The sequence below is a fragment of the Rhipicephalus sanguineus genome, chromosome 10, assembly GCF_013339695.2.
Source record: "Rhipicephalus sanguineus isolate Rsan-2018 chromosome 10, BIME_Rsan_1.4, whole genome shotgun sequence".
NCBI classification, from domain to species: Eukaryota; Metazoa; Arthropoda; class Arachnida; order Ixodida; family Ixodidae; genus Rhipicephalus; species Rhipicephalus sanguineus.
In genome coordinates, this window is record NC_051185.1 from 141942885 (window position 1) to 141962235 (window position 19351).

Here is a 19351-nt window from a genome sequence, read left to right on the forward strand (position 1 = left end):
TTAAATACTTGAGGGGGGGGGAGGGGGGGGATTTTTTCGAAGAATGTCAGCGAAAAATTTACAATTATTGAAGATTGAGATTTCACTGAAGTTCACAGGGTTCCTTATGCATTCGCCTAAGACAGGCGTCTCAAGCTCACCACACACCACAGCCAGCATGCCACAGGCAGGAACTTGTCTACCACAAGGGCCGGGACGGTGAAGGAGATTGGAGCGGAGGGGGAGGGGGATTGTTCGAAGAAAATGTCAGCGGACGTTGCCATTCGAAAGGCAGCCTTTCCCATATCTCATATATGGTTGATTTCTGACGGAGATTTAACGTCGAATTTCGAGAAACATATCCACACTAATCTCCAGAATGACAGAAATGTGGACACCGATTCTGAAAAAATAAGAGTTTTTGTCCCATGGTTATGGCTTAACATGCGGTGACAGCATGGGGTGCCTCACGAAAAAAAAAATACTTGAGACCAGTCACGTCTCTGTAGCTCATGAACATACTTATTAGAAAAAAATATGGGGCAAAACGGTCATGAGGTCATGTGGGGGCCAGGCCGCAAGCGAGAGGTCTGCAAGCCACGTGTCTTAGATCCCTGATCTAGGGTAACACTCCAAGGTAACACTCTAGGGTAAAACTCTGGGCTAAAACTGACTTGGGAGGCTGTTCTTTCGGCCTCTTCGGTCGTCAGAGCTCAGCCATTTGGGCCAAAATAGCTAAGCCTTACTTATTGGGGAAGAAAAAAGACCAGCGGCAACCAACAAATTCTTACCCCTCATATCCCACATTCTTGACAGTGATGTGCCAGTGCTCACAATTTTTTGCTCAGGGTTGTTTGGGCAAGAAAATAAGAAAGAGGGAATAAAATTCAGGCACGTGTTGCAGGATGAGTATTACTTAGGTCCTTGTATTCTATGTGAGAGAAAGCGGTGGTGGAAAGCCAGGTGCAGCCTGCAATCGAGGCAGAGGGAAGAGCTGCTGCTGTGGGGAGGGCAGCTTTACCATTTTTGCACTACAGTCTTGCCAAATTCTTATTTCTTTCTGTTTTGGCCACTACAGTGTTTTCAAATTCTTTTGTTAGAATGATCCGTAAACAGCACTTCGCAAGTTCCAGTCTGAAACTGTCACTTCATATTAAGGGGGGACGTGGCTTTCGGTACCAACTTTCTTATTTCTTCATGGATTTTGATGAAAATTGGCACACTTATTTGAAATGTTTTTTTAATGCTACTGCAGAAATTTCATGAATATATCTTTACAACTTTTTGATTTACAATATATTTCACCTTCTGCTCTTGTTCCGAGTCTGACTCGGTTAAAAAATGCGATAGGAAACTCGTTCAAAGTGCTATGCATTCTAAGATGTCCGATTAAGGGCATGACATTCTTAGATTTTTTTATTTGCAACAAAATTTTTTTTAGTTTTCATTTTTCATGAGGTGACTGTGCAACAGGCATCGAGGCTTTGTGCAACTCGTCAAATAGCTAATTATCAGAACGCCATACTGAAAAAGCAAGAATGTCACGCCCTGAACTGTGCTTCAAGGAATATAGAACAAAAAACAGAACTGAAATAGACCCAGCGGTCAGTGAGAAATCAGCGGAACAAGCGAAGCAGGAAGCAAGAAAAGTCGTTTTGAGAAAACGGCTTTTAAATTTGTACCAACGATATTACTTCATCAAAAGGCACTAAGGTCGTAATCTTTTGAGTCCTTCATAATGTGCACTTTCTTGAGTGCCCTGTCTTTAGTTTGAGGTGGCTTGCTTCTCTAAAACACAAGAAGATTGTGATCTTTAAGGTGTTTTATAAGGTTGGACCTCCTGCACATGTGGCCTTTCATAGGTTGTGCCTTTGTTTTCTTTCTTTTTTCTTAAAATCCTTTTCTGATATACAAAGAACACGTAGCATGAATTTTAAAAGAAGTTATGAAGTGGTGTAATAGGCATGACAAAAAACAATATATTGTAATGCAAGTAGGTCACGTACTATGATGATTTGCCAGCTTTCTTGTATTCATGCTCTCATTAACATAATTAACAGTCTTGATTGCAGCCCCGCCACGGTGGTCTAGTGGTTATGGCGCTCGACTGCTGACCCGAAGGTCGCGGGATCGAATTCCGGCCGCGGCGGCTGCATTTTCGATGGAGGCGAAAATGTCTGAGGCCCGTGTACTTAGATTTAGGTGCACGTTAAAGAACCCCAGGTGGTCAAAAAATTTCCGGAGCCCTCCACTACGGCGTCTCTCATAATCATATCGTGGTTTTGGGACGTTAAACCCCAGATATTAATTATTAAGTCTTGATTGCAATTGATCATTGAATCATTTTTATAGGATACTGCTCTCATCATGGCAACCTATCCCTTCCTCCTAAATAACAGGCAGTTGTGGCCAAGACATTGGTGGAATAGGAATTCCTTAGAAGTTTATTCAAGACGCGAACTGGGCAGATATGAATTCATCTCCCTGTTTCACTCGTCAAGCTAATTTGTAAACCTCGCCTGCGATGCGCTTCATCATTCACCCGGTCGCGGACACGGTTTTCTGCGAGGCTTTTATTTTTTCAGATGATTCATGAGCGCTTACGGCGATACCAACCACGGCCCCAAGCGCGCCTAAATTGCATCACCAGTGCTTTATTTCACCTCTAAGTGCTCGGCACGCGATGTGCTGGGTGGCGGCATTCGGTGACGATGCGCAATATGGCTAGGTGCGGCGACGAAAAATAGGCGCGCAACGTGTTTGGCCTCGCATTGCGGGACGCCGACGCGCGCCCGCTGCGTGACGAGCTTGGCCGTGGGGTCCGCTGCCGATGCGTAAAATGACCATCCGCTGTACCGAGAAGCCGGCGGGGGAAGTGCTTCGTTCCTTGCGAAGAAGCACACTGCCGCGAGTCCGTTAACGCGTTGCTCTTGCCCGCAAAGTTCGAGGTTCGTCTCGCGTGCCGACGCCGTGAGCGGAGTTAGGCCTAGTGACGACTCCGAGCAGTAGACGCGCCGGCCGCGGTGCCCGATGTTTCAAAGTACGTAATGCGTGGTCGCGAGTACAAAGAGTCGTCCTGCGATCATCTTCGTCACGACGTCCGAAGTGCGCATAAGCAGAACCTCCAACCACGGATCCGACGAGTCAACGCTAGAGAGTCGGTCCGAGACGCGCGTTTGCGATGTTCGCTACGAGTGCGGCGCGCCATCGTAATCCCACCGAGCTTCCGCTAGTAGCTCCAAACTAAAACGTAGTTCTTGTTCAAAGTTATTGTCGAGCCGTGAACACAGAGCGATTGCGAACACGCAACGAAGTAGCGCGACTTTCGACAGCCGTGAGCTCGAGACGCACGAGCTGCAGACGACGATCTCCCGGAGCGAGCATCGGACCAATGGCGAGGCGCGCTGGGGCAACATGGCGGACGCGGCCAATCGGAGGGCTCGAAACGACCTTCGAACATTTGCTTTTTGTGCGCTTGTTTTCGAAGGGAGGAGCCAGCTGCGGCGGGGAATTTGAAGACGGAGAAATGCGCTTTCCGATGAGCCCAAGATATCGGCGCCCGGTGGCGTCGTTGCGAAGCTATGATTTTTTGAAAATCAGTGTTTTTTTGCGATTTCCCCAATAATTTTCGCCACCTCGGCAGGCGCAACAATTTTTTTATAGCACTTCTACGCGGTTTTCGGTGAAGATATTTTGGAATCGGATATAAAAAGGGCTACAGAAACTGAAAATGTGATTTTCAAAAAATCTATTTTTTTGCCATTTTTCGCGATACGAAAGCCGCGTCCCCCCTTAAAGGAGTACTGACACGATTTTGAAGTGCAGCAAAACGGACGTTTTTGTTTCCCTTGGCTTGTAGTGTTAACGCTCTTCCCACACCGCATCCGGAAAACACGTATAAATATTTAAGTTTGATTTTAAAGTTTTCATCTCCCAGCATCTGCAAGGCAGCTTCACCGCATGGAGAGCCCTATGACGTTTCAAGTCAGCTCACTTGGTTTGCGAAATCTGGGTTCTGCATGCAGCCTAAATCACAGAAATTGCTGTCGGAGGCACTGGACGACAGTTCACTCATCGTGAACCATGTTCGACTGACAGCAAAGGACCGCAGGCGCATATTTCGTGGGTTGCAGTCTGCCCGTGACATCACGGGCAGACTTGACACGTCACTATGAAGCCGCCCTCTCGAAACCGAAACTGCTGGTTGAAAGAAGCGGTATTAAAAATATATGCAATGCATCCCCAGGCACCAAGACACTCTTTTTAGGGTTCTCGACACCCGTGCTTTCATTGAGAGCAACAACCCGAAAAATTTTTTAATTCATGTCAGTACTCCTTTAAACACTCAGACGTCATTATAACAGTCACATCTGCCACTAAAATAACTTCGTTATATCTGAAAATTCGTTATAAGCGTTTATTTTTAACACTGTATCTATGACAAGACCGTTCATTTGCTTCGTTATAACTGATCAAATATCAGTGTTCGTTATATCGAGGTTTGACTGTAGTCTGTTTGCGAATATTTCATTTTAATTAATTCTTCACCATGTTTTGCTACTGGGATGACTGGTCATGTGGTTTATACAACCTGCAAGTCAAGCCAAGGTAATGTTTGAATGGTGGTATCTTTTTCTTTTCTAGGTCTCTCTCTTCCTCCTCCATTTTGGTTTCTTTGTTTCACTGTGAAACATAGCGAAGCAGCACACACAGCAGACATATTTATATTGCAACCCACTTCGAGTTTGAAAATGTGACCAGATTGCATCATCATTAAAAGTGGCAACACTATGCTGAATTTGTTATGTCGCTCATGCAGCACAAGGCCGAGTTCCTGCCGAGTGTTCGGACTTTGGAGAAGATGGGCTTCGAGTTGTACGGCAGCCTTGGCACCTCGGACTTCTATATGGAACACGGTATCAAGGTACGATATTCTTTGGAAAACGCTGAAAGTAATAGGGCAGGGGTAGGTACATCTTCCCAACAATGACGTCAATTGGGGGCTTGTGCAAATATCACTTCTTAGATTCAAAGTTAAGTCGAAGCGAATTCGAATAGTAGTAGGATTTGAATAGTAGTAGGGTGGAAGTTACTAGCGGTGCAATGCGTTACATTTCAAAATTTGCCTTACTCAGTCGATATGAGCTCGTGTAAGGTTACGTTTAATTTTGAGAAATGAATCTGGGTGCAGGTAATAAATGCACACTTTACCCTGAGGTGTGGCTTCACGGCAGTGCTGGTTTCCCTGGATTGGGTGGTTTCATAGCATAAAGGCTGACCGTGCAGTGAAGCCACCCATTCATAATTTTTTTTTGCAGCGCATAAATTTTTTCAAAGTTGGGATGCAGGCTTTACTCGAGGCCAGACCTTATTTAAGCACATACATTAAAGGGGCCCTCCAACACTATTCAAGCCCCCATTTTTTTACTTGCGGGTTGCATAGACTAAAGGATGGAAAGATTAATGCAGCAAGAACGGCAGCGATAGGGGCATGCAGTCCGATGTTATTCAGCCTAGAAAATTCAAAATACAAGAAAAAACTGCCTACCCTCAACTAAATTTTTTTCGGGGCCACATGAACACATTTCACTCTCCACTGGCATTGAAAGGCGGGTGTGTTCAGATAAGGACAGACCAAGGGGGGTCCCGACTATTTTTTGTTTTGCACGAAATTTTTATATGAGCTGGGCAAATGTCTATAGAAAGGAATGAACCTTCGTTTTGCGGAAATTATCACGGATTTCTGGGAAAAAATTCGCGTTTCACAACAGGTGGAAAAAGGCAATTCTGCAACTTTCAGATTTCACAACTTTGGAGGCCTATCACTAAAAACTTAAGGGGGGACGCGGCTTTCGTATCGCGCAAAATGGCAAAAAAATCGATTTTTTGAAAATCACATTTTCAGTTTCTGTAGCCCTTTTTCTATCTGATTCCAAAATATCTTCACTGAAAACCACCTAGAAGTGCTTTAAAAAATTTGTTGCACGTGCTGAGTTGGCGAAAATTATTGTGGAGATCGCAAAAAAACGGTGGTTTTCAAAAAAGTCTTGCTCCGCAACGGCACAACCGGGCGCCGCCATTTTGAGCTCGCCGTAAAGAGCATTTCTTAGTTTTCAAATTCCCCGCCTCAGCTGGCTCTTCCCTTTGAAAACAAGCGCACAAAAAGCAAATCTCTGAAGGTCGTTTCGAGGCCTCCGATTGGCCGCGTCCGCCATGTTGCTCCAGCACGCCTCGTCATTGGTCCGATGCTCGCTCCGAGAGGACAGCCGTCTGCTGCTTACGCGTCGCGATGTTACCTGATGTTACGACTGTCGAAAATCGCGCTACTTAGTGACGCGTTCACTCGTCCCGAGTGCACGGGTCGACGATAATTTAGAATATGATTACCCTGTAGTTTGACAGCCGCAAGCGGAAGCGCAGTCATCAATGTACGATAGACGATAGCGTGCCGCGCTCGTCGCGAACATCGCAGATGCGCGTCTCGGGTAGAAGTTCAGCTTGTCAGCACTTCGTACTCAGAGACGAATAACTTCGCGCCACTACTCTTTGTACTCGCGATCGAACATGACTTGCTTTGAAACATCGGGCACCGCGGCTACGCACACCGCGACCGAGCTTACTGCTCGGAGTCGTGGCTAGGCCTAACTCCGCTCACGGCGCTGGTTTACGAGACGAATCCGAACTTTGCGGGCAAGGACATCGCGCTAGCGGGCAAGCCGCACTGTGCTTCGTCACAAGCAGCAAATCGCATCGTCCGCTGGCTCCTCGAAAGTGCGGATGGACATTTTACGAATCGGCAGCGGACCTCCTGGCCAAGCTCGTCGCGCATTGACCGCTCGGAACAGCGGCTAGCAATTTCGCGCGTCGGCGCCGCAAAATGCGAGACCAAGCACGTTATGTGCGCCGATGTTTCGTCGCCGCGGCTAGGAGCATTGTGCATTGTCACCGAATGCCGCCAGCCAGCATATCGTGCGCCGACTTCCCGGACCCCGCGGCCGAGTACATCGGCTTGAAAGAAAGCGCTGGTGACGCAATTTAGGCACGTTTGGATTCGTGCTTGGTATCGCCGCTAGCTCTGATGAATCTTCGAAAATAACGAATGCCTCGCAAATTACCGTTTCCGCGACCGAGTGGATGATGAAACGCATCACAGGCGGGGTTTGCAAATGAGCGTGGCGTGTGTGAAGCAGGGAGTTGAATTTATATCTGACCAACTCGCGTTATTGAATAAACTGCTCAGATATTTGATCCCAGAAATGTTTGCAATAACTGTGCCAATTTTCATCAAAACCTACGAAGGAATAAGAAAGTTGGTACTGAATGCCACGTCCCCCACCTTAATTTTATTCAGAAGGTGGAAAGAATGACCTCCGGTACGCATGCATTGTTTGTGATGAAGACAGTGATACTTCCCTCACTCTGAAGAAAGAACATACAGATTTATTCCACTGGCTAAAGAAGACTGTATAAATCATGTCAAAGAGAGGATGGGTGCAGCTCTCCAACACATGTCAAGAAGCAAGAAGGATAGACTAGGAGGATGGGGCAGCCTGACTGAAGACCTGATTAAAAGACTGACTAGTTGTTATGGCATGGCTATCCGTGACAACATTGGCCTGACGCAGGACTTGATCAAAAGGCTCACCAGCTATTATGGCCTAGCACTGCGGAGCAACACGGACGTCGAAGATATGAAGAAAGCAGTGATGGCCACCTTTCATACTGTTTCATCGACAGATGCAGAACCTCATCAAGGGCTCTGTCCTTCCGGTGCCCGCAGCTGGTGCAGGCACCGTGCAGCAGAGGCAGAGGGGAAGCCACAACTTCCACACACGTATAACCTGCCCAACAAAGTTGTTGAAGCGTTGCGGCCAGTGTACCAACGCCTGTCTGACCGTCAACTGCAGGCTCGTTGCAGTGGCAACAAGACACAAAATGCCGCTGAAAGCCTTCACTCGGTGATTTGGTCACTAATTTCTAAGCAGCAGCATGCCTCCCACTTCACTGTGGAAGTAGCAGTCCATGAGGCAGTAGCGAGGTACAATGCAGGCAACTTTCAAGCTTACACCAAGATTTGCGCTGCAATGGGTGTGCAACCTGGGGCCCTTACCCTCCACAGGGCTGCTAAAAAGACGCTCAGCGAGCAAGGAAGTCATCGCACATGCATGAAGTGAAAGGGCAGAGACGCAAAAGGTTGCCTCTACACAAGAGCACCAAGGACTACAGTGCTGGTGCCTTCTAACAAATGTAAACAACTTCGAAAACTTTGATAGGCTTTTTCTCACAAGTGTGTTTTGGACATTGTGCATTGCTCGTGGAAAGAGTAGCACGGGAATGACTGGACCGATTTTGATTCTGTTTCTTTTTCCTGAATCCCTGAACACTGCTTGTGGGTATGACATTCTTCAATTTCTTGTTTATGGCCCAGTTATTTTTCTAGATAATGATTTGTCCATGACACTGTTTCTGACAATGTGTGTCAGCAGCCATGATGATCTCTAAAAAAAAAAGAGAATTTACTAAACAATTCTGAGAGTGTCATACCCTGTAGTCTTCTTTTGAGTAAAGATCAACACCATTTGCAGCTTCCTGGCATGTTTTGTTACAGCGCTAGGCTTTCCACAAGCAGACCATATAATTGGACCATGTAGCATGATGTAACTTGAGAACTACTCAAGGTATCATGATGAAACTGCATATTTCTTTATACAAGACACTTATTAGTATGCATGCCAAATTTCATTGCTCTAGGTCAACAAACAAAAAAGTTTTTTTTCAATGCCACCTCCCCCCTTAACGCATTGTGGACATCAGTGTTAATTTTTCGCAAATCTTCAGCAATAGTACTATCGGCCTACGGAAATTTAAATTTGTGTGACTGACAGTACATTTTTGAAAAATTGCCAAACTTTGATTTTTGAGCGGCTGCCTCTGGCTGACCCCAAATTCAAGGGTCTTTTTTCGCAGTTTTCGCTAAAGCGCTGAAGCTGAAAATATTTCTCGCAAGTCTACGAAAGGTTTTTCGCTAATTAAGCAAAACGTTATGTGACTACACTGTATATTTATTTCGTTATAAAATCCCAAAAATGCCATAATTCCAAAACTAGCGAAAATTGCAACATTTTAGGGTCGTTTAAAAAAAAATAATCATCACCGATTTTTATGAAAATGATGGACTATACCCGGCCGTGATTGCTAAATATTGTGCTGCAAAAATATGTTGCATTATTTTGTTTGAAGTGAGAAAACTGAGCTTATTTTAATACCCATGTATGGTCTTAACATCAATGTGTGGCGTTCTAATGATAAAATAAATTTAATAGACATATTTAGTTCGTAGCTCGCTTTTTTGGTTTTAATAATGACGATGGACCCAGCTTGTGTCTTTTTGACTGTTTTGAGTCACAGAAAAGCTGAGCTTGAACTTTTCAGAGCTCCTCTGTCTGTATCCATACTACGGCACATTGAGGCAGCAGGCACGCGAGAGCGCGTCCAGCAAGACCAGAGCGTAATTGAATGCCACCCGCAAGAGAGGGAAACAAAAGTACGTATAACAGCCAAGCACTTCGAGAACCTGTGAAGGAGAACACATGACCGTCGTGAAATGCGAGACGCACCGCGGTGCGCCTGCAATGGTCGGACCCAGACAGAAGAGAGCGTTCCCCTCACCCCTGAAAAGCAGTTTTTTGGGTGTAGACCATATGTCAGTCTGGATAGTGAACTCGAACAAAGAAGTCGTGTTGTTTTCTACGTGTGTCACTGATGCAGTTTTTTCATCTCATTGTAGTTACTCTCGTGTCGTCCTCTATTATTAATAATAAGTTATTTCGTAAGCAGATAAGATGGAGATTGCGGAGTAAGTAAGAAGCCCACTGCAAGCAGCTCTCTTCACGTAAACCCTGGTGTCAAGACATCAGCTGCGATCCGGCTACTGAACTTTCGTTATTGCACTAAGAACTTCCTTGGACGCTACATTCACCCCAAAGTGATTGTACCTTATACTCACTGTAACCTACTGTGTCACCGAGAGACCTCAATGTGGCACAGTTCTGATGGCAAAGTTTCCTGAACGAAATTGCTGCGCCGACTACTTAAAGAGACACAAGCGGAAGATCAGGTTTCAAAGGAATTTCCGCAGTGTCAAAGACTTGGGAATTGACAATCTAAAGAAAGTGTTGGAAGCTGACACAGCACACAAAGTGCATGAATCGCACTTTGTGTGCCAGAATTGCTTTAGGAACTTTAAGGAAGACATTGAGCATATGGAAGAGGAATCCAGTCAGTCCGATGAAGGTTTCCAGACTACAGAGAAAGTTATGGAAAGCATTAAGGCAGTCGTTCGTGCCCCATCAGCAGTGTCGCCACTAAAGCCTCCTCGGAGTGTAAAGAAAGGGAAGGGACTCTCGTACGCAAAGCGCAAGGCAAATGGAATTACTAGAGCTGCTGTAAGAAACATTCGATGCGGAATTCGCACAGCATACGGTATTAAAGACATTCCATCACAATTCAGTTGCTGCGCCTGTGCCAGCTGGAAGAAAAACCTACACACAGCGTACATCAAGTGCACATCTTTTCGAGAGCGCTGCCGTCTGCTACCCTTGATACACCTGAGCCTAACAATAAAAGAGGTGCAACGCTTCATTCCAGAGGCAACGAGGCACGCGATTCTAAGGGCCAGGAAGATAGCTGCAGAATAAGGTTTGTGGAGCCTTTTGGAGCCGTACTGCAGAGAAAAATTGAGTGAAGCAGACACCAACAAAATCCTTGAATACTACACAAAAGATGAGCTGGACTGTTCAAGACAGAGTCCAAACAAGAAAGATGTGGTGCGCGTGCGCATCGATGGAAAAGCCGAATTCATTTCGAAGCGTTTCATGACGCGGTCGCTACGAGAGACATACTCAGTCTACAAACTTGCTAATCCGCTGTCAGCGGTTGGTCTGACAAAATTCATATCTTTGCGCCCAGAATGGGTCAAATGCTCACCGCATCGGGAGGGGTGTGTATGGGCATATTGTGCAAATTTCGAACTATGCCTTATTGGGATCAAAAATGCGTCGGGGCCTTTGATGTCGACTGATGATGTGCAGGCGCTCTGTGTGTGCACGCAGCCTAGCACCAAATGCTTCTTAGGCGAGTGCAAACAATGTCCTGTGAAGAATGGTCTCAGCCTGGGAACTCTTGGCATAGCACCGGACGAAGAAATTGTATTTGCTACTTTATTGGGAATCAGGTGAACTAATAAAGAAGACCATGATGCCTCCAGCATTCCTAAAGGAATTTCAAAATGTGACCATAAAATGGATCCCTCATAACTACCTCACGCGCACGCAAGCAAATGTCATACACGAGGAAAAACAGTGTTTTGAAAAGGGTTCCATTGTTTTCCACTTTGACTTTGCCGAAAATTGGTCCATCGTACTCCCAGATGAAGTACAACCTTACCATTGGCAAAGTACGCAAGTTAGCATCTTTACTTGCGTTGTATCGACAAGAAAGTCGACATGGAACTACGCAATAATTAGCGATGTCGTTTGCCACGACTCTGCACATGCTTGCTAGGCCCTGAGAAAAATCAAGGATCACATTGAAGATTATGCTCCAATTTACACGAAACTAACACTTGTGAGTGATGGAGCAGCTGCCCATTTTAAGAAGCGCTTCCAACTGCACGAATTGCAATGCAGTCAGCTTCAGACAACCAAGTGGCTTTTTTCGGCAACGGGGCACGGCAAAAATGCCTGCGACGGCGTCGGTGGCCTTGTGAAACACCAAGCCACACTACATAACCTGCGTTCACCCGCCACCGAGGTCGTTCAGTGCGCAAGTGATTTTGTTACTATTGTAGCCAGTAAACTTAAAAAGGTTTTCTTACTGCATATGGAGAAGAATGAAGTGGAAGCCTTCAGAGAACTGAAGAAGGAATGGAAACTTGCCAGACGGGTTCAAGGTATTCAGGCAACCCACATGTGCAAACACATGAAATCGGACCACGGGAATTTCCTGTACGTAGCGCGGTGCGCAGACACAGAGTGGAAGGAGTTGTGAATCTGCAGTGTGCAAAATTTGATTGCCCGAATGGATATTACTCATTCTAGGTGACGTGAATAAACTATTTAATGCGCAACATGAACGTGCTTCTTGTAGATTCATAACTCCCTCATTCCCACCATCTCAACCCGTTTCTGCGAATGATAAATTCGTCGAAATATTAAGACCGCAACGGTCTTAATATTCCCACACAATGGTAATGCTCGAGCCACTTGTACATTATTGTAACCAACTCTAGTCCATAAATTTCATTGTTTGATGGAAGAAAATCAGGGTAAGTACGCAGTTGAAGATGGTAACACGAAGGCTTTTATTATTAATAAAGTATAGGAAGATATTTTTGCAGGATTTTCATCGAAATATGGCCCTCAAGTAGTCTTAGGGCAGGTTATAATCATTTTCCTTAAAGAAACAAACGCGAACCTCACATTTCGGGCCCCCTTTCTCTACCACCCAGCAGCGAGCAATTGGGTCTAGGCACACTAACGCAACAATAACATTTTCCCGTACTGTTAGGGAAATACTAGTTAAATCTCTTTTGCGTTAGACACGTGGTATGATGTGAACTAAAATGGTTGACGTGCAGAAAGATTTGCACTCTACACCACGAGCTTTCATTTGTACGCGCTCTCGGGCGCCGGCTGCCTCAATGTACTGGTAGGGACACAGACAGAGGAGCTCTGAAAATTCAAGCTCAGCTTTTCTGTGACTCAAAACGGTCAAAAAGACACAAGCTGGGTCAATCGTCATTATTAAAACCAGAAAAGCGAGCTACGAACTAAATATGTCTATTAAATTTATTTTATTATAAGAACGCCACACATTGATGTTAAGACCACACATGGGTATTAAAATAAGCTCAATTTTCTCACTTAAAACAAAATAATGCAACATATTTTTGCAGCACAATATTTAGCAGTCATGGCCGGGTATAGTTCATCATTTTCATAAAAATCGGTGATGATTATTTTTTTTAAAACGACCGTAAAATGTTGCAATTTTCGCTAGTTTTGGAATTATGGCATTTTTGGGATTTTATAACGAAATAAATATGCAGTGTAGTCGCATAACTTTTTGCTTAATTAGCGAAAAACCTTTCATAGACTTGTGAGAAATATTTTCAGCTTCAGCGCTTTAGCGAAAACTGCGAAAAAAGACCCTTGAATTTGGGGTCAGCCAGAGGCAGCCGCTCAAAAATCAAAGTTTGGCAATTTTTCAAAAATGTTTTGTCAGTCACACAAATTGAAATTTCCGTAGGCCGATAGTACTATTACTGAAGATTTACGAAAAATTAACACTGATGTCCACAATGCGTTAAGTTTTTAGTGATAGGCCTCCAAAGTTGTGAAATCTGAAAGTTGCAGAATTGCCTTTTTCCACCTGTTGTGAAACGTGAATTTTTTCCTAGAAATCCGTGATAATTTCCGCAAAACGAAGGTTCATTCCTTTCTATAGAGACATTTGCCCAGCTCATATAAAAATTTCGTGCAAAACAAAAAATAGTCGGGACCCCCCTTGGTCTGTCCTTATCTGAACACACCCAGGCGCCACCAATGGAATGAGCTGAAAGGTCCTATGTAGGGTAAGCTTGTGCATCATTGTTGCCTGTTCCATTCAATGCAGCGATCACGCGCTTGTTACAGTTACAAACAATGTGGCGCTGCACCCCTCACACTTTGGGAAAAAAAGGTGAGACCAATATAAATGCGTCGAGGTGAAAAACTTACACCTTTTGAATGCCATAAAACTCACAAGAGGCTGCTCGGAGGGCACACAGGCAAGAAGAAAACCTTTCGTGTTACGACAAACGTCAGTGCATTTTTCTATGCTCGGAGGCCACAGGCTGAAAAGCAGGCAGTGCCCCTACCACGTTTCCAAGTTCTTTTTTTTTATGGCACTGTCCGTTTTCGTTAGTATAAAAATTACAGCAAGCAAATATTCTTCAAACTTAAAGGGGGCATACCGCATGTGCAAAATGAGGCGGCTCGCGGACGTACACAAGCTAGAGGAAGAGCGAGAGGAGCCTTTCATATAGACATTCGATGTGCACAAGCAAAAAGCCAGAGATGAAATAGCAGCCAGCGCCTCTATTGTGTTTTGTAAGCTTTTCGTTATGTGGTTTCCTTTTGTGTGACCAGAAAACTATATTGCGTGGCTGCGCCTAGCACTTGCAATAACTTGGCCGGCGCACTCTCTGTCCTCTTCATCTTAGGATTGACTATAAATAGACAGGTTGCTCTTGGCAACGTACATTCGAGAACTGAGTACAGTTACAGTACATTTTTCTGTATCGCCTAGTAATCTGGCGGATAATAAGGCCTGTGGCTGGCACACCCATTGAGGTTGACACAATAGACGTGCAGTGTAGGCATTTCTTCAGTGCATGTGCCTTCTGAAAAAAAAAAATGAGAAGCACAGAACAGATAAACGGAAGAGAAACAAACGGAGAAAATGAGAAAAAGAAACAGGAAGAGAAAGGAAAAGAGAGTGAGGACCTTGCTTTTTAAGACCACATTAAGACCGTGCTAGTTACGACCTTTCTAATTAAGACCTTCCTGATGCAGCGCTAATTAACACCATGATAGATAAAATCTTGCTAATTAGGGCACTGCCAATTAAGACCATGTTAATTAAGGGGGGACGTGGCAATGGGAATGGTCAATTTGGTCAAAATGTTCAGTTTTTCAATTTATTTTTTTCTGCAATCCTCAGACCATGTTTTACGTCATGGTGAAATATTAAACCAAAATGAGCAGTAGAAGTTGAAAAAAAAAAGCATTTTACTAGTGTGCTGTCATCAAAAACGATGAGAAAATTGGGCTTTAGAAAATGAAAATCTGCTGTTTTCCCTTGACACAATGCCACCCTATTGGCATCATCATAAAGAGGACAGATAGAGCTCAAGATAGGCACAAAGCTACATTTCTCCAATGAAAAATAAAACCAGCTTCCTTCTGAGTTCCATTTTCTTAGCTTTTAGCTCCATTTTCTTGGAGCTCCATTTTCTCAGCCTTAATTTTTTTGAACAGTTGCTGTCAGTCATCCCTGTGCCATTTCTCGACAAATAAGGATATAACCATTCCGTTTTCTGCGCCTAGATCCTCAGGCATTGGTGAGTGCCGTAAAGCTGTCCATATTTGTCTGCACGTCATACAGAATTTTATAATTGGCTTTTTGTAAAAGTTGTTAGTAAGACAATGAGTACAAGAAATTTCAAAAATTTTTTTTCTGTGCTTATCTGAATACTAAAAAATAAACCAATAGCTTTACGGCATAGAATGGGCCCTTGTGAATATGCTTATGTAAAAATTGTGACAAACTTATGTCTAATTCATTAATTAATTTTGCGATGACAATGAGAGAATATCAAGTGTTGTAACTCAAAAACTACAACAGGAAGCTCAAAACCGATTTCAGTTATGATATCAGCACAACATATCACATCTGCATGCCAAATTTCATCACTTTATCTCCATAAATAACCAAGATAGTTTTCATTGCCACGTTCCCCCTTAAGAGCTTTAATTAGGACCGTCCTAACCAAGGTCTCTATTTTTTTTCACTGCCAGAGCGAACGCTCGCTTCTCAATGGCAACCATTGGTCCTCTTTAGTTCAAGGAGTTCTCATGGTGCGACACCACCTAAAGGGTATAACGGCTTGCGTCACCATGCATCAGAGCGCATTCCCGTGGAGATGCAGTAGGTGCGCCGTCCCTCTCCTGCATCGTGTGTCTGTCAGATTTGCTCCTTCGTACTCCTTCCTTTGTGGCTCGAGGCAGTGCCGCCACCACCTCACAGTGCTCATGTGGCACATCTCAAGCCAGCGCATGCAGCAGCGTGCAGTGACACGTTCCCGTTGGTAGCCTGCACAGTGCCAGGAACAGAGATGCGCCAATCTCAAAACACCGCGTCTCTTAGAGTGACAGCCAACATAGTGATCATGAGGGATGCAAGATGCCGCTCCGCGGATATGAACACAACTGAACAAAAAATTACCTCTGCTGGTTTCCGTCATGTGGCACCTCGTAAAAGGTACTCTCCCCCATGAATGCAAAGCAGGCGCGAAGGCTAGCCAATGGGGTAGAGTAGGAAAGAATAAGAGGAGAGGGTGGTAAACGGCCGGATCAGACACATCTGACTGACATTGAAAAAAATAGAGGAGGTGCTGTCCTAACTAAGCTCGGGCTAATTAAGACCTTTTCCAATTAAGGTCATACTAATTAATACCTTGCTAATAATCTAGGTTTTTTCTGTCGTAACGGTGTCTAGTTGGCGTTCTTTGGAAAAGCACGCAAAAGAAAACCCGATAATAATCTCTTTTATGATGCATTGTCTCTATCACTTCTAATGTCACGTTTATTGAATCAAACGCCTGTGCTCTTCTCCATCATTTCCACCCGCAATAGTTATGGCGTGCGCCACTACGCATTGATGTGGTCGGCAGCGATGTAGTGATTTCATTGCGTGATTAAAACGATAAATCTATTGATATTGGTGCTTTGACCTATGCTAAAATTATCCCCAGCCTTTAGTTTACGCAACCCTCAAATAAAAAATAGGTGCTCCAAAATTGTTGGAGGGCCCCTTTGAGGGCATTGTGGTATTGCAATTGCAAAAATAGTCTGCTCTAAGGCCATGTATGTTGGCCAGAAATTTTGAGGAACATGGTTGCGCTTATGCTTCCCAGTAATGTGGTTGGAACCGAGTCATCTGTGACGATTCTTTTGCTGTGTTTTGTGTGGCAACGCCTTCCTTCGAATGTGAACGCTTTCTTTGCATCAGCAACCAAGTGACTGTTATCTTTTTCTATGCTTCTGGCAGATAGAACCGATGACGTGGCCTTTCCACGACCACGACGAGGACACAGTGAACGGAGGGTCGGACGGTGGGAACCAGTGCATCTCGCAGCAGGCGCAGCTGAGCATTGCGGACTTCCTGGAGCAGAAGGAGTTTGACCTGGTAGTGAATCTGCCCATGTGCAGCAGCGGGGCCCGCCGCATCTCGACCATGTTCACCCAGGGATACCGGACGCGTCGCATGGCTGTCGACTACGCCGTGCCTCTCGTCACAGACGTCAAGTGCGCCAAGCTACTTGTGGAGGCAAGTTGCGCAAATGAATAGGCGAATGGGTTGAAGTTGGGAGAGAATCACCTCTGAAATGCAGCGGTGACTGGTCTCACCAAGCCTGTCCTTAATTTTGTGGGATGCCGTGTTGATGGAAGGACGCATCCCAACATAAAACATAACGACTGTTTATTACAGGGTGCGCACAGGTCCTTGAAACCCTTGAATACCCTTGAAAATCGAAAGTCTGTTTTCAAGGCCCTTAAAAACCTTGAATTTGTTGAATGCTAAATTTGAATTGGTATTTGTCATCATGGAAACGGTTTTCATTGCTGAACTTTTGTCTTTTGTTTGGAGTTCTGAAATGCAGCCAAGAAACCATACCAATTTTTATACCTATTTAGCTGACTCTCGTTAGGTAGCTGGCAACATTAGACTTGGTGCGAGTCTCGGAGGCAGCGTTCACCTTAGACGTCGTGTCAGTGACTTAAAACGTCACCACCGGTACTAGCGGAAGTAGTATCGGCTGCGAGCACAGTCGCCCCATTGCTATCGCATGTCCATTGTCTTGTCTCTGTCCAACTAGTGCAACGTGGCGTCAGCGGCGTCCGCGCTTGTGCGCGGGCATTAACGTAGTCGTGTCCTTGTGCTACCAGCGCTTTTTTGAATGAGCCTGCCTTCTACGTGTTAGTGCAAGGGGTGCAAGTGATGTGTGGATATGGGAAACAATGCTCAGAAAAAGCAAATTTCAGACTACGTGGCTCCACCATGACGACTAAAAGCACTGGATGGCACCTGACACGATGAATCCACATCAGGCTAAGTGCGAGCTTTGCGGCAAAACTTTTGATGTGACTGCCACGGGTGAATCCGCTTTAAAAAGTCACATGAAAAGTGCCAAGCATATTGGCGCAATCAAGACGAAGCAAGGGAGTGCGTTGAAAAGCTACCTGACGCCTGTTGCGACAGAGCAGTCCACTACAGCGTCTCCGTTGCAGTCGCCAAGCTTAAATGGTGCTTCTAAAACGCACGAGCTTGTCACTGACGAATTTACATTGTGATATTTGGTAAACATATCTTTATTTATTTTTTATTGCGTGCAATACAAGCAGACTTGTATTGTGGCATGTATTTTTCTTTGTACCATAAATGTCAGACCTTTTGAGAGCACTGTTTCAAGATCTTCGACATGGGAAAAAAAGCTTACCTCTCGAAGAGGGCCTTGAAAATCCTCCTATAGCGCCTTGAAAGTTCTTGAATATCCTTGAATTTTCTCCTTTGAAACCTGTACGAACCATGTTATTAGTGTAGTAGCAGCAGCGGGGCGAGGATACCAACGCTGTGCTCCGAGCTTTGCAGCTTGGGTTTATAGCCACCATCGGTGACGTAAGCCTTCGGTGATGTTGCGGTGGCACTGTCCCTTATCGGAGGCGCGGTGCAGCATGCAGCCGTGTCACGCCGGGCTAGCTAGTGACGAGGCGGAGGCTGCGCCACTTATGTGCCGTGTGTCGCCACAATTTCCACTTTTCTGCTGCATTTAACCCCTTCAGGCACGACCTATGAAGAACTGTCTGTAAATGCATCAAATTTACAAATTATTTCAAGGGGCGTTCGATATATTATTGCAGCAGTCAGCAACCTTTTGAGGCGGAGGGCTGAGTTGCATGAAGCGGACACTGCGGGGGCCAAACCACGATTTGGGGGGGGGGGGGGGGGAATTATTGTAAATTCGGCGAATTTACAATACACTCAAACCTCATTATAACAAAGTCACATCAGCCACGAAAATAACTTCGTTATACCCGCAAATTTGTTATGAACGTTTTATTTGTAACACTGTATCTATTACAAGACTATTCTTCATTTACTTCGTTAGAATCGATAATTCGTTTATCCATGTTTGTTATATCGAGGTTTGAGTGTAATGTACAAAACTGAAATAAAAATGTGTATTTTCAGCACGCATGCCACAAGGTTGAAATTTACAAACCCAGGTTACAAGCAATAAACCCATTTGAGGTCAAAACTGCCAAGTCGGTCTTCAGATATGAAGCGACAAGGGGATGGAGGGGGGTTCTGACGTCGTGCCGGGGACTGCATGACACTGCTACTTGAGCCGCAGATTGCCGACCCCTGTTCTATTGCAACAAAAAGAATCATGTTGACTTGTGTTTTAAAGTAATCCTAATTAAGTTTCACTTGATGCTGAAGTAATCAGTGTTCTGTTTTTGCATTAATGGAATCAAATTTTGGGCTA

The 19351-nt window shown here is 44.8% G+C and overlaps 1 protein-coding gene across 1 annotated transcript in view; it reads left to right on the top strand.

Annotated features, from left to right (window-relative positions):
- The window catches only part of LOC119372514 (CAD protein), a 158414-nt gene that overhangs the window by 79413 nt on the left and 59650 nt on the right, over positions 1-19351 (top strand). Inside the window, exons 26-27 of the mRNA XM_037642991.2 lie at positions 4799-4903; positions 16852-17130. Coding sequence (XP_037498919.1) covers positions 4799-4903; positions 16852-17130 — 384 coding nt within the window. The remainder of the gene's footprint in view (positions 1-4798; positions 4904-16851; positions 17131-19351) is intronic.